At 35.1% G+C, this 14582-nt stretch overlaps 1 protein-coding gene across 7 annotated transcripts in view; it reads right to left on the reverse strand.

Annotated features, from left to right (window-relative positions):
* The window catches only part of MACC1 (MET transcriptional regulator MACC1), an 87030-nt gene that overhangs the window by 15353 nt on the left and 57095 nt on the right, over positions 1-14582 (reverse strand). For all 7 annotated transcript variants that reach the window (XM_025290942.3, XM_025290946.3, XM_044946519.2 and 4 more), the window contains 3 exons: positions 10219-10341; positions 6702-8737; positions 2779-2967 (listed from right to left, as the gene is read on the reverse strand). In XM_025290942.3, the coding sequence (XP_025146727.2) occupies positions 2779-2967; positions 6702-8737; positions 10219-10341 (2348 nt within the window). The remainder of the gene's footprint in view (positions 1-2778; positions 2968-6701; positions 8738-10218; positions 10342-14582) is intronic.

The following is a 14582-nucleotide window of genomic DNA, read 5'->3' on the forward strand; positions in this document are numbered from 1 at the left end:
AAAGTAATGTCTCTGCTTTTTGATACACTGTCTAGGTTTCTCATAGCCTTTCTCCAAGGAGCAAGTGTCTTTAATTTCATGGCTGCAGTCACCATCTGAAGTGACTTTGGAACCCAAGAAAATAAAGTCTGTCAGTATTTCCATTGTTTCCCCATATATTTGCCATGAAGTGATGGGATTGGATGCCATGACCTTCATTTTTTGAATATTGAGTTTTCAGGTAGCTTTTTCACTCTCCTCTTTAACCTTCATCAAGAGGCTCTTTAGTTCTTCTTGGCTTTCTGACATAAGGGTGGCTTCATGTGCATATCTGAGCTTTTTTGGTATTTCTCCCAGCAATCTTGATTCCAGCTTGTGCTTCATCCAGCCTGGCATTTTACATGATGCACTCTGCACCCTGTTAAATAAGTAGGGTGATAATATATAGCCTTGATGTACTTCTTTCCCAATTTGGAACCAGTCCATTGTTCCATGTCCAGTTCTAATTGTTGCTTCTTGACTTGCATACAGATTTCCCAGGAGGCAGGTCAGGTGGTCTGGTATTCCCATCTCTTTAAGAATTTTCCACAGTCTGTTGTGACCCACACAAAGGCTTTAATGGAGTCAATGAAGCAGAAGTTGATGTTTTTCTGGAATTGTCTTGCTTTTTCTGTGACCCAAAGGATGTGATCTCTGGCTCCTCTGCCTTTTCTAAATCCAGTTTGAACATCTGAAAGTTCTAGGTTCATGTACTGTTGAAGACTAGATAGGAGAATTTTGAGCATTACTTTGCCAGCATATGAGATGAGTAGAATTGTACAGTAGTTTGAGCATTCTTTGGCATTGCCTTTCTTTGGGATTGCAATGAAAGCTGACCTTTTCCAGTCCTGTGGCCACTTGTGAGTTTTCTAAATTTGCTGGCATATTGACTGCAGCAATTTAACAGCATTATTTTCTAGGATTTGAAATAGCTCAGCTGGAATTCCATCACCTCCACTAGCTTTGTTCATAGTGATGCTTCCTATGATCCACTTGACCTCACACTCCAGGTGGTCTGGCACTAGGTCAGTTATTATACCATCATGGTTATCTGGGTCATTAAGATCTTTTCTGTATAGTTCTTCTGTGTATTCTTGCCACCTCTTAATATTTTCTGCTTCTGTTAGTTTCATACTGTTTCTGTCTTTTATTGTGCCCATCTTTGCATGAAATGTTCCCTTGGTATTTCTAATTTTTTTTGTATTTCTAAATGTTTTGTTCCCTTGGTATTTCAAATTTCTAGTCTTTCCCATTCTGTTGTTGTCCTCTATTTCTTCGTATCGATCACTTAGGAAGGCTCTCTTGTCTCTCCTTGCTGTTCTTTGAAACTGTGCATTCAGATGGATATTTACTTTGCTCCTTGCCTTTTGCTTCTCTTTTTTTTCTCAGCTCCTTAGACAACCATTTTGCCTTTTTGCATTTCTTTTTCTTGGGGATGGTTTTGATCTCAGCCTCCTGTACAGTGTTACGAACTTCTTCCATAGTTCTTCAGGCACTCTTTCTATCAGCTCTAATCCCTTTAATCTGTCACTTCTACTGTATAATCGTAAGGGATTTGATTTAGTCAATAAAAAAATGACTCATATGTCTTTATGGTAAATAGAGAAAATATTTATATAACTTACACTGAATAGTATACTTTGTTTTAATATTAATAAAAATTTTGAATTTTACGTATTTGCTTTGTTTTACATGCTGTGAGAAATGGAATATTTCCTGCCATACCAGCAAACAAGGATCACAGTCATCAGGGATTCCAGTCCTTCAAATGTGAATTTCTGAGTCCTAAGGGTACCCAGGAAGAGTACCTGAGCTCTCTGGCCCATTGGGCCACAGTCACTCCCTACAGTGAGCATGGAGGAATTCAGGGTGTGAAAAATGCAGGATGCTGGGCCCAGATGGCTGAGATGCATATTAAAGGAATGATTTCAGTAAGCCCAGACTCTTGTATTTTCCCATACACAGAAAAGTGCTACATTCCTTAACTTGAGATATCTGGTTTTCTGTAATTTACCAAATACTTTTGATGTTCAGACTACCTGCCCATTGTTGCAAACTTCTATATGACCTGACTCTTCCCCCCACTTCCTCAGAGCAGTTCTTTCAGGGCTGCTCAAGATGCTGCCTCCTAGGCTTAACTTCGCAAAATTTCCAAATAAAACATAACTCTCAACTTTTAGTTTGTGACTATATTTTAAGTTGACATCTGTCATTCTATATTTGATGTCTGTAGTTACTGTATGCAAAATTGTGAAGGAGATAGATAACGCACACAGATATCTCTAGCTATTGTTACCAATGACCTCACACCATTTACTCTCTTAAATGTTTTTTTGTCACCAAACATTATTTACCACCAATGACTGATTCTATTTTTGAAGCTGATAAACACTTACTATTGTGTCTCTTTTTCTTGTCCTGACTGGGTCCCAACTCTTTCCTTCAAAGTTTATCTTTTCTCTGCCTCAAGTTCTTATAGCCCTTCATAACAACTGCCTATCTCATTTGGTCAATTTATTTGATAAAAGGCCATATGCAATCCAGTAGGAGAAACATCAATATATCTTAAAGGTTCTTAATACCATTAAAGAGTGACATGAGTATATTTCAGATAACATCAATGGTTATAGATTCAGTGATTTCAGTGAGTGGATCCTTTAGGACACTCCCTCAATTAGTTAGTATATGCAGTGGATTCTTGACTGCATTTGATTTACTTTGTCTGCAGTTTTTTACTACTTAGATGAACAGAAATCTTACCTCTACAGCCACATTTCCAGATTTTCCTTGGTGTGGAATTTCATATGCCTCCATTTGTTGCTTTGTGAGTCGCACTAACTTTTCAGCTAGTTCCCTCCAGTCTTTCCCAAGCTTGACAGCTGAAGTCAGAATTGCAGCCTCTTGAACAAGATGCACTACTAATCCTTGGCAATCAATCTTCAGCAGAGCCTGCAGCAACAACTACATGTCATAATTTAAAGCAAATAATTTGAACTTTTATCTAGAAATTAAGTTTGTTATTACATATTGTGGAAACTGGCATCCTTTTTTTCACCACACATATATTTGAGTTTTCTAAAATTCAAAGAGTTGATTTACTTTTAAGCAAATCCAACAAGCAAAGTACAGAGGATACAAACTAGATCAGAATTAAGGGGAGTTTCAGGGCTAATTTGGTAACTAATTTAGGGCCTTAAGTAAACCACTCAACTAGTATGTCTCTTAATATCCTTAATTACCAAAGGAGGAAGTTGAATTAGCCACTTCCAAAGATACCCTGAGGTTTTAGCAGTTAATAATTTATTAACCCATGATTATTCACTATACAAACAGTAATTACTTTCCTTCCAGAGGACTGGCTATAGGATTTCTAGAGTGAGCACACAGCTGTTGGTAAATACTATTTAATTTTTTAATCAAAATATGATTTAAAACTCCCCAGAATTATATGTATTGCATAAAAATGAGAAACTTAGACAACCTTCAACAAAGCTATTGCTATTAATAATTTAAAAATTTAACTCTCTTCCTTTACCATCAATGTGCTGCTGCTGCTAAGTTGCTTCAGTCGTGTCCGACTCTGTGCAACCCCATAGACGGCAGCCCACCAGGCTCCCCCATCCCTGGGATTTTCCAGGCAAGAGTACTGGAGTGGGTTGCCATTGCCTTCTCCGTACCATCAATGTAGTTAATGCTAAATTTAAATCACAAGGTATCAAATATAAAACACTTAGGTTTCAACAATACAAAAGAGAAAACCTTCAGACTCTTTTTTTCTTCCTTAATTAAGCATTGAGCTTTGTCAGTCGCCACGTTTCAAACAAGTCTACGAGTTTCTCTTTTGTCTTGAATATATTTCTAAAGTACAAGATGAGATTTATCTATCTTTCTTTTCTGTTCAAATAAAAATGTTCAGTAGTCCCTCATCATTTAATGGCACTTAAAAGCTTTTTACTTATTGTTTCATTATGAAACAAAAAGTACAAATGAATGACTGAGTGAAGCAACTATTCAAGTCCAAGGAATGTTCATTCTTATGGATGCATTAGGAGACCTACCCATGATCTCTATACGTGGACTATATTTATCCATAAATTTATGGAGAGGAGTTGTGACCTCAGGGAGAAGCAGTGCTGAGACAGCAGGCCCCTGAGGGTGCTTTTAGTAAACTGTGGAGTGGGTTTAGCTTATCCCAGTTCCTTGTTTTAAGGAAAATAAATTTGCACTTAAAAGTTATAAAACCTAAGTTTAAAATCCAACTCCACAAAGAATAGGAATTTAGATAAATCACAAAATGTCTCTATTTAATGACTTTTAAAATGGATACGATAGTAATACTACCCCATGTAACCCCCTAAAATCATTATGAAAGTTGAATTAGATGCTGAAGTTCTTAGAGTGTCAAATTCCAAAATATATAAAGACAGTCTTAATGTCTAGATATGATTAAGGAAATTGTAACCCACAATCTTTATAAGTTCATTTCCAGCTACTCCAAGCTGGAATCTCAAGTATACAATCCAAGAAAAAGGTACTCCTAATTCCATTGACTGTATAGTCCATGGGGTTGCAGAGTCGGAAGCAACTGAATGACTTTCACTTTCACTTTTCACTATACAAATAAATTTTCAAGAAGTAGCATCTATACCATACGCTTCATCATCTTCTGGTTAGATAACTAGGCCTTAGCTCTTTCCTTTCAGAAATTTTGAAGCCTCCACTGAGGCACAACATGAAATTGTAGGAACTACTCCCTTAAATGAGCTCTCCACCAGCACTGCCTAGTTAGTCACCAAAGTGACTCAACTATCATACACTAACATAGAGTAAGTGTAACCCAGCTTAAACTTTAAGACCATTTGGTCAATATAAACTTTTCTGCCACAAAGAGAAACAAGAAAGCAATTTTCAGTTCAAATTTTCATGGGTCCATGCTGAACACAAGCTATGCGAGGTCATGAGCTATTGCAAAATGCATGTGCAGCTTCAACCAGGTAGATCAGCCAATGACTGTAAATACCCCGGATTAAGTGAGAATGCATCACACCATCATAAAACCACCTATTTAATTGGATATTAGGTTTTAAAAATTCACCGTTCTCAGTATCACTGTAGAATCATAAAAACAATTGAAGAGTATCTGTGTGTGTGTTAGTTAGTCGCTCAATCATTACCTGACTTTTTGCAACCCCATGAACTATAGCCCACCAGACTCCTCTGTCCATGGAATTTTCCAGGCAAGAATACTGGAGTGGGTTGCCATTCCCTTGTCCAGGGGATCTTCCTGACCCCGGGATTGAACCCAGAGCTCCCACACTGCGGGCAGATTCTTTACCATTTGAACTACCCAGGAAGCCCATAAGCCCACATATATATATACTATATACATATGTATATAGTATATATATATACTATATATATATATACACTATATACATATATATATATATACACTATATACATATATAGTGTGTATATATATATATATATATACACACTATATCATGTTAGCTATTGTTAACATCACAGAATAAACCCCTTGCCAAAAATTTTTTCTCCCATTTTGCACTTTGATTAAAACTTGACTCCTCTACATGAATCTGCCTCACCTTACATGAACCATTCATCTCTTATAGGCCACCAGTTTTGCAGTTATAATGATACTTACTACACACCAATACACATACTTAAATATCTTTATATATATATATATATATATATGTACATTGTTAAAAACTTTATTTCAGGGAAATATAGTGGTTTTATGTGTGGCTTTGGAACCAAAAAGATTTCAAATCCCATCTCTGATACTAACCAAATGGCAGATCTTGGGCAAGTTGCCCAACCTCCCAAGACTGTTTCCTCTATTTGAAGATGGAGATACTAACTAGACTTATCCTGTATAGTGGTTAAAATGGCCAAATGAAAGAGTATGTATACAGTGCTGGGCACAGTGCCAAATATATAGAGATCCTTAGGAAAGTGGTATATATCATTATTATTATTTATACAGTCACATTTTAGCCATTTTTAGAAATATGCTCTTGATTTTTTTTAATAAATTACTGAATATCCAAATGCAAGGCAAAACAGTTCTTCATGTTTTTTATAGTTCTCTGCTGAGCCTTACATTGGGGTGAATGCTATGTTGAAAAAAACATGATTCTTAGAGTACTATTAAAACATAAAGATTAAGAAGAGAATTAGCAATATCACTTTTGGATTGTGATGCACCACATACATAAGACAAATGTTAAATTGCTAAAGTTAAGGATATCGGTGATATGTCTTAAAACACTAAAAAGTGAGTCTACAACAATGCCCAAGTTAAGTAGTTTTGTTTCAGTTTTGTCTTATTTACTTTCATGTAATTGGAACTCCTCTGATATTTTAAGAGCTATCTAAATATTTGAGAGAGAAAAAAAGCGATCTCTTAATTGTTATGTTTTAGCACAAACAGAATCTTTAATCTTCCATTAAAGGATGATCCTTGGGGGCCTAGTTTCTGGGAAAATCACAATTGAATGTCAAATCTAAGAAACTAGTTATCTGATCTTGTATGCAAAGCTCTGAAGTGACTTCAATTAACTTGAGAAACTACTCTCATATGTTTACTTATAAATATTGCCAAGTTAATAAATTTCTCTACGGTAAGTAAATTCCTGTGATCAAGCAATACTCACCACAGTAAGTTCATAAAGAAACTTCCTGGCATTTCTATCTGCATGGCAATCTTCCTTTAACTTCTTTACAACATAAGCAACTTTTTCTGATTCTTTGTCTGCTTGTAGTTGATCAAAGTCTTCTAGTGCCAGATGTGAATAGCCTAGGACATAAGCTAAAATTTTCCAATCATACACTTTTTCTGACACCAAGGTCAAGACAACTGAGTAGATGTAAGTCAGTTTTTTAAGAGGCAGGGTAATTTGTTCAAGAAGATTCTGGGTTGTGAAGACATTATCTGACATAGACATTACTTGTTCCTTTGCAATCACCCTGATGTTTTTGCAATGTAAAAGTCCAATCTTACCTCTCAGGACTCCCACATACCATTCTTTCACTTTGGACTGTCCAATGGCTTTTACTTTACCTTCTCCAAGAAGAGCTACTGTGTCCCCTTTGAAATATTCAAGTAAGTATTCAATCTTATTTTGTCTTATCACTGTCTTCTGGGTTATTCCATAGCTGGTAAAGTTCAATTTTTTGTCTTGAAATGTAGGATATTTAACATGCACAGTTGGTAATAGAGGAGAAGATTTGATTTCCTTCTTCTTCTGCAAATCACTTGGCAGATTTGACAGACTTTTTAGGTTCGGAGCTGGATCAGGTGAAGTTATAAAGAACTGTGTAATTGGCCTACCACTGCGAGGCTCCACCTTAACACAGAAAACAAACAAGTGCATTTCTCTGGAGTCAACTAAAGAGAAGAAAAATTGTTGATGAACTACTTCACCTGATTGCAAGTGCTTTTGCTTAACTTCTTTCCTTTTTCTTTCTGCTTTTACTTCAAAATCAGGATCACATGATAAGACAGATATATTTAAATCTTGTGGCTTTTCAAGTAAGAAGGAATGCTTCCCCCAGAGCTGAAACACAACTGGAGATGTGTTGGGTTTCCCACCTTTTTTAATATCAGAGATAGTAAGCTTTCCTGGCATATAACTATGTCCACAAACTGTGAAAACAGCAGTGAAACTGGGGTGGATATATTTGGGTCCATAAATTCCAACTGAAATTGTTTTGTGGATATAATCCCAAATGGTGGCAGCTGGTGATTGAGTACCTTTAGTTTGTGCGGCAACCACTAGATACATCACTTGACTTAAGTCTACTAGCTTGACCTGGATGGTGTCTTTATAAATGTAGCAGTTGTTTAATACTTTGAAAGGGCCTTCTTTATCCAGACTGTGTAAACACACTATTTCTGCCATGACTTGGCTGAAAGGATCCCTTTTCACTTCAGCCCCAATTTTCATCTCCAGCAAAATGGCTTCCATTGTGTTAAGGTTACCTAACATGATTTCCAACAGTGGGCTTATGGTGCATGAAAGATCATGGTTAAGCTTTTGTGGAGGATCTAGAAAAGCCCTTAGAGATACTTCTTGGAATTCTCCCACAGCTACATGGCCCTGGGGCACATGAACAGTGATATCTGATTCAGGTAATTGTACTGACCCTCCTTGGTGGTTTAATTTGCAAAGTACTGTAGTCTCTGCAACTTGTGTTTGGGCCCATCCAGGACTCTGATTAATTGTACTCAAATCCAGGCAGGAACGGGCAAGGTGGCGGTGACTTAACCAAGCCATTTTATAAGCCTCTCGATCATTTTGAAGCCATTCTAAGTCTTGTTCTAAGATCTGGTCAAAGTTATGTACATTCTGATGGGCATGTGCTGTGTCATCCAAAATGTCCAAAAGTTCTGAAACACTTTTAGATCTTCCAGATTTCCTTGAGGAAGACTGCCTAAGCAACCGATGCACATCGAGTTCATCACCAGAGGAATCAAAAGAGTTTCCAGTTTCTATTTCTCTAAAAAAAAGAAGAGGATCTTCCTTCAAGATAGAAATATTCTCTCTCTTCTGGTTATTTCTTAGCTGAGTTATATCATCCAAAAATGGGTTTGATGCAGACAGTTCATTCCAGAATGGATTTGTAGCACTGGAAGCATTATTGCCATGAAGTGTGAAATCCTCTGGCCAATCAAGAGGCAAACCTGGATCTGGACATTCATGTTATTTAAACCAAAATAAAGCAAAACAAAGATGAAATGGCATTCTGAGATACAACCAAGATTAATTTTTACTAAAGCTTAAAAATTGAAAGAATTTTTATTTGTCTTTGATCTCCAGTCTAAGTACTACAAAATCAATGTTAATTTCGGTCAAATTTTTATGTTGAGAGGAAAGAGAAATAGTTCGACCAGGTTATTTTGACTATATGTAACATTATTTTATTTTATGACACTATGATTTATAAACAAAAATATTTAGAAATTTCAATAATAATCATTTAACACATATTCATGAAAATGACCCAGACTACATACATTTATGCCTTGTTTAATATGTCATTTTCATAAATGAATACCTCTAATAAACAGAATAATTTATTCTATTATCCAGATTTTTCTAAATATACAGTGGTTGGTCTCATTACATCTAGATTATTTATTTAACATTTTCTTTCCTGATAATATTCAATATGTGAAAAATAACAAATATATCTATAAACAGCTAAAATGTTAAAAAAAAATAACAAACTAGACAAGCATGGATTCCTTAGAATATTTTCTGAAAATTTCATATTGATAAATTTTAACAGGTTGAATTTTTTTTCATTAAAAGTGAACATTTCATGAAAATAAGCACTGAAAAACTAGGCCACCATTAGATTTACTACTTGAAGGAATTCATTGAGCTTTTTAAAGTTTAAAATGGCAAAGAACAGGCTTATTACCACCACAAAAGGGAAATACACTGTTACTTTGGAAAGTGCGTATTTTAAGAATCAGCAACACATTCAAATACTTATATATCAACTATAATGAATTTCTATATGTCTCAAAAATACTGAATATTTATGTTTAGAGCAAATTATATTTGATCACTTTTTCAATAAATATTGATAATGATTCTGTGGACTTTGTAAAATTGTGGCTGCTTTAGATAAAATGAAAGCTAAAATAGAAAAAATGAGTTCAAGTAAGCTTTCAGACATTTTTGTTTGTTATATATAGAACTATGTATTGATTGAAATTAGTTTTAAGTGTCATATATTAAAAATGCTAAGATACATTTTGAAAAACAATTGCTGCATTTCTTTTATTTTTACACTTTTCTTCAAATCCAGGACCTTCAAACTCTCTTAAAAAATACATTTCCTCTGAGAATCTATTCAATTCTTTCATACTGGATTTGTTGGCCCACTGCAACCTACAGATGTCTCTTTAACCTCAAAATTCACTGTATTTACTGCATATACTGCTCATTTAATAAAGAACTTTGTCTCCTTATAATACTTATCATTACCTGTTTTATTTTGACTATTTTATTTTTCTCATCTTTTTAATGATAGTGTAAGTATCTCAATGATAAAGTTGTGATTTTACAATTCTCTTAATTGTAACACTTTTCAGCAGTAGTCCCCCAATAATTAGTTGTGATGGATAAAAAAATTTTCAATAATTATAAATTCCTGTACCTGTAATATCACAATTTTTTGAGGATTTTTGGGCTTCCATGTCAAACAGATTTCCTTCAGACATACTTCGTGAAATTCCTCCTGACCAAAAATGGGCTTTTTCATTGGTTAACATTATTCCACCTACAAAGTAAACAATATATAGGCATATATATTTGTTATATATATATATGTATGTATATTTCTTATAAGATAATATAAACAGGTTGGCATAGAAACCAAACTCAAAGAAATCCACAGATTTAAATAGAAAACTACATATAAAAATACTCTGCATAGATCCTATGCTTCTGGTAGGATGCTTGACTAGATATCCTGATACAGATATTAATACTCCATTGAAAAACACTCAGATCCTGGATTAATAGCAACAAACAAACCTAGAAATGCATTAGGGATACTATACTATAAAAAAATGTAATAATGAAAAACCCAAGGATAACAAAAAGAATAGTAAGTTGAAACTCCACTAAATAAGCATTTCTTGTTTGATGACTGAAAAACTAAAAAAATCATTAAACTAGATGGTCTCTCCAAATCTTCCTATAAATTCAATGCAGTTCAAGAAAAATCACATATTACATACATGTTTGTAACTTAGGCTGTTTTGAAAATTATGAAGAAAAGCAAAGGACTATTCAAGAAGGACATGATAGAAGTGATGTGTGATACCAGATATCATAATTTATTAGACATAAGTGCTAAGTAAGACAATGTGGATTGGAACAGAAATATACTAAGGATACACAATATCCCCAGAAGTAGTATCACCCTTAAACAAGAACTTAATATTTATATATGATAGAGATAGGCAGACAGAGCAGTGTGGAAATAGATAATTCAATAAACAGTGATGGTACAATTGATGGTTCATGCTGAAAAAAAATTACATTGATCATATGCAAAAATTTATTCTAAGAGATTTAAAGACTGAAAAGCAAAATTTTAAAAGTAGAGTCTAAGGATTTATCTTGATGCCGTTTAGAAACAATTTTTAAGCAAAGCACAAACACAAAGCAAACCATAAAAAAAAAGAATGAGCTATCCTATATATCAAAGGACATTGTTCACAAAAAGTACAAACAAGCCAAAAACTGGGAGATGATATTTTCATTATATATGACTGAAGACGAAAAAAGGATTGGATTCCAACATATATTGAAGACTTCTACAAATCAATCAGCAAAATAAGACATTACAAAAAAAAAATTGAAACAATATCTGAATAAGGATTTCTCACAAAAAGCATAAATAATCAATCCCTAAATATATTAAGATTGAAGGCAAGAGGAGAATGTTGTTCAGTTGCTAAGTTATGTCTGACTCTTTGCAACCCCATGGAGTTTAGCACATCTGGCTTCCTTGTTCATCACCATCTCCCGCAGCTTGCTCAAACTTATGTTCACTGAGTCAGTGCTGCCATCCAACCATCTCATCCTCTGTCGTTTCCTTTTCTTCATGCCTTCAATCTTTTCCAGCATCAGGGTCTTTTCTAATGAGTCAGTTCTTCACATCAGGTAGCCAAAGTACTGGAGCTTCAGCTTCAGCATCAGTCCTTCCGAAGAATATTCTGAATTGATTTCCTTCAGGATTGACTGGTTTGATCTCCTTGCTGCCCAAGGGACTCTCAGGAGTCTTCTCCAACACCACAGTTCAAAAGCATCAATTCTTCGGCACTCAGCTTTCTTTATGGTCCAACTCTCACATCCATACATGACTACTGGAAAAACCATAGCTTTGACTAGATGGGCCTTTGCTGGCAAAGTAATGTCTCTGCTTTTTAATATGCTGTCTAGGTTGGTCACAGCTTTTCTTCCAAGGACCAAGCGTCTTTTAATTTCATGGCTGCAGTTACCACCTGCAGTGATTTTGGAGCCCAATAAAATAAAGTTTGTCAGTGTTTCCATGTTTCCCATCTAATTTGCCATGAAGTGATGGGACAAGATGCCATGATCTTAGTTTATTAAATACTGAGTTTTAAGCCAGCTTTTTTACTGTCTCCTTTCACCATCATCAAGAGGCTCTTTAGTTCCTCTTCGCTTTCTGACTTAAGGATGGTGTCATTTGCATATATGAGGTTACTGATATTTTTCCCAAAAATCTTGATTCCAGCTTGCAATTCATCCAGTCCAGCATTTTGCATGATGTACTCTGCATATAAGTTAAATGAGCAGAGTGACAGTATACAGCCTTGACATACTTCTTCCCCATTTTGGAACCAGTCTGTTGTTTCATGTCCAGTTCTAACTGTCACTACTTTTTTATTTATTTATTTTTCATTGAAGGATAATTTCTTTACAGAATTTTGCTGTTTTCTGTGAAACCTCAACATGAATCAGCCATAGGTATACATATATCCTCTTCCTTTTGAACCTCCCTCCCATCTCCCTCCCCATCCCACCACTCTTTGTCGACACAGAGTCCCTGTTTGAGTTTCCTGAGCCATATAGCAAATTCCAGTTGGCTATCTATTTTACATATGGTAATGTAAGTTTCCAAGTTACTCTTTCCATACATCTCATCCTCTCCTCCCCACTTCCCATGTCCATAAGTCTATTCTCTATGTATGTTTCTCCACTGTTGTCCTGTAAATAAATTCTTCAGTACCATTTTTCTAGATTCCATATATATGCGTTAGAATATGGTATTTCTCTTTCTGACTTACTTCACTCTGTATAATAGGTTCTAGGTTCATCCACCTCATTAAAACTGATTCAAATGCATTCCATTTTATGGCTGAGTAATATTCCATTGTATGTATGACCACAACTTCTTTAGCCATTCATCTGTCGATGGACATCTAGGTTGCGTCCATATTCTAGCTATTGTAAATAATGCTGCAATGAACAATAGGATACATGTGTCTTTTTCAATTTTTCTTTCCTCAGGGTAAATGCCTAGGAGTGGGATTGCTGGGTCATATGGTGGTTTTATTGATAGTTTTTTAAGGAATCTCTATACCGTCCTCCATAGCGGCTATATCAATTAACATTTCCACAAACAGTGCAAGAGTGTTCCCATTTCTCCATACCTTCTCCAGATTTATTGTTTGTAGACTTTTTGATCACGGACATTCTGACTGGAGTGAAGTGATATCTCACTGTAATTTTGATTTGCATTTCTCTAACAACGAGCGATGTTGAGCATCTTTTCATGTGTTTGTTAGCCATTTGGATGTCTTCTTTGGAGAAATGCCTGTTTGGGTCTTTATCCCACTTTTTGATTGGGTTGTTTGTTTTTCTGGTATGAGTTGTATGAGCTGCTTGTATATTTTAGATATTAATCCTTTGTCAGTTGTTTCATTTTCTATTATTTTCTCCCATTCTCAGGCCTGTCTTTTCTCCTTGCTTAGAGTTTATTTTCTGTCCAAAAGGTTTTAAGTTAAATCACGTCCCACTTGTTTACTTTTGTTTTTATTTCCATTACTCTAGGAAGTGGGTCATAGAGGATCTTGCTTTGATTTATGTCACCAATGTTCTGCCTATGTTTTCCTCTAAGAGTTTTATAGTTTTTGGTTTTACATTTAAGTCTTTAATCCATTCTGAGTTTATCTTTGTGTATGGTGTTAGGAAGTGTTCTAATTTCATTCTTTTACAGGTAGCTGTTCAGTTTTCCCAGCACCATTTATTGAAGAGGCTGTCTTTGCCCCATTGTATATTCTTGCCTCCTTTGTCAAAAATAAGGTACCCATAGGTGCATGGGTTTATTTTTGGGCTTTCTATCTTGTCCATTGGTGTATATTTCTGTTTTTGGCCAGTGCCATACTGTTTTGATGACTGTAGCTTTGTAGTATAATCTGAAGTCAGGAAGGTTGATTCCTCCAGGTCCATTCTTTCTCAAGATTGCTTTGGTGATTCAGGGTCTTTTGTATTTCCATATGAATTGTGAAATTTTTTGTTCTAGTTCTGTGAAAAAGGCCAATGGCAACTTGATAAGGATCGCATTGAATCTGTAGATTGTGTTTGGTAGTATAGTCATTTTCACAATATTGATTCTTTCTACCCAGGGACATGGAATATCTCTCCATCTGTTTATGTCGTCTTTGATTTCTTTCAATAGTGACTTATACTTTTCTGCATCCAGTTCTTTTGTCTCCTCAGGTAGGTTTATTCCTAGATATTTAATTATTTTTGTTGCAATGGTGAATGGGATTAATTCATTGATTTCTCTTTCTGATTATTCATTGTTAGCATACAGAATTGCAAGTGATTTCTATGTATTGATTTTGTATCCTGCAACTTTGCCAAATTCACTGGTTAGCTCTAGTAATTCTCTGATACTATCTTTAGGGTTTTCTATGCACAGTATCATGTCATTTGCAAACAGTAAGAGCTTTATTTCTTCTTTTCTGATATGGATTCCTT

The sequence above is a fragment of the Bubalus bubalis genome, chromosome 8, assembly GCF_019923935.1.
Source record: "Bubalus bubalis isolate 160015118507 breed Murrah chromosome 8, NDDB_SH_1, whole genome shotgun sequence".
NCBI classification, from domain to species: domain Eukaryota; kingdom Metazoa; phylum Chordata; class Mammalia; order Artiodactyla; family Bovidae; genus Bubalus; species Bubalus bubalis.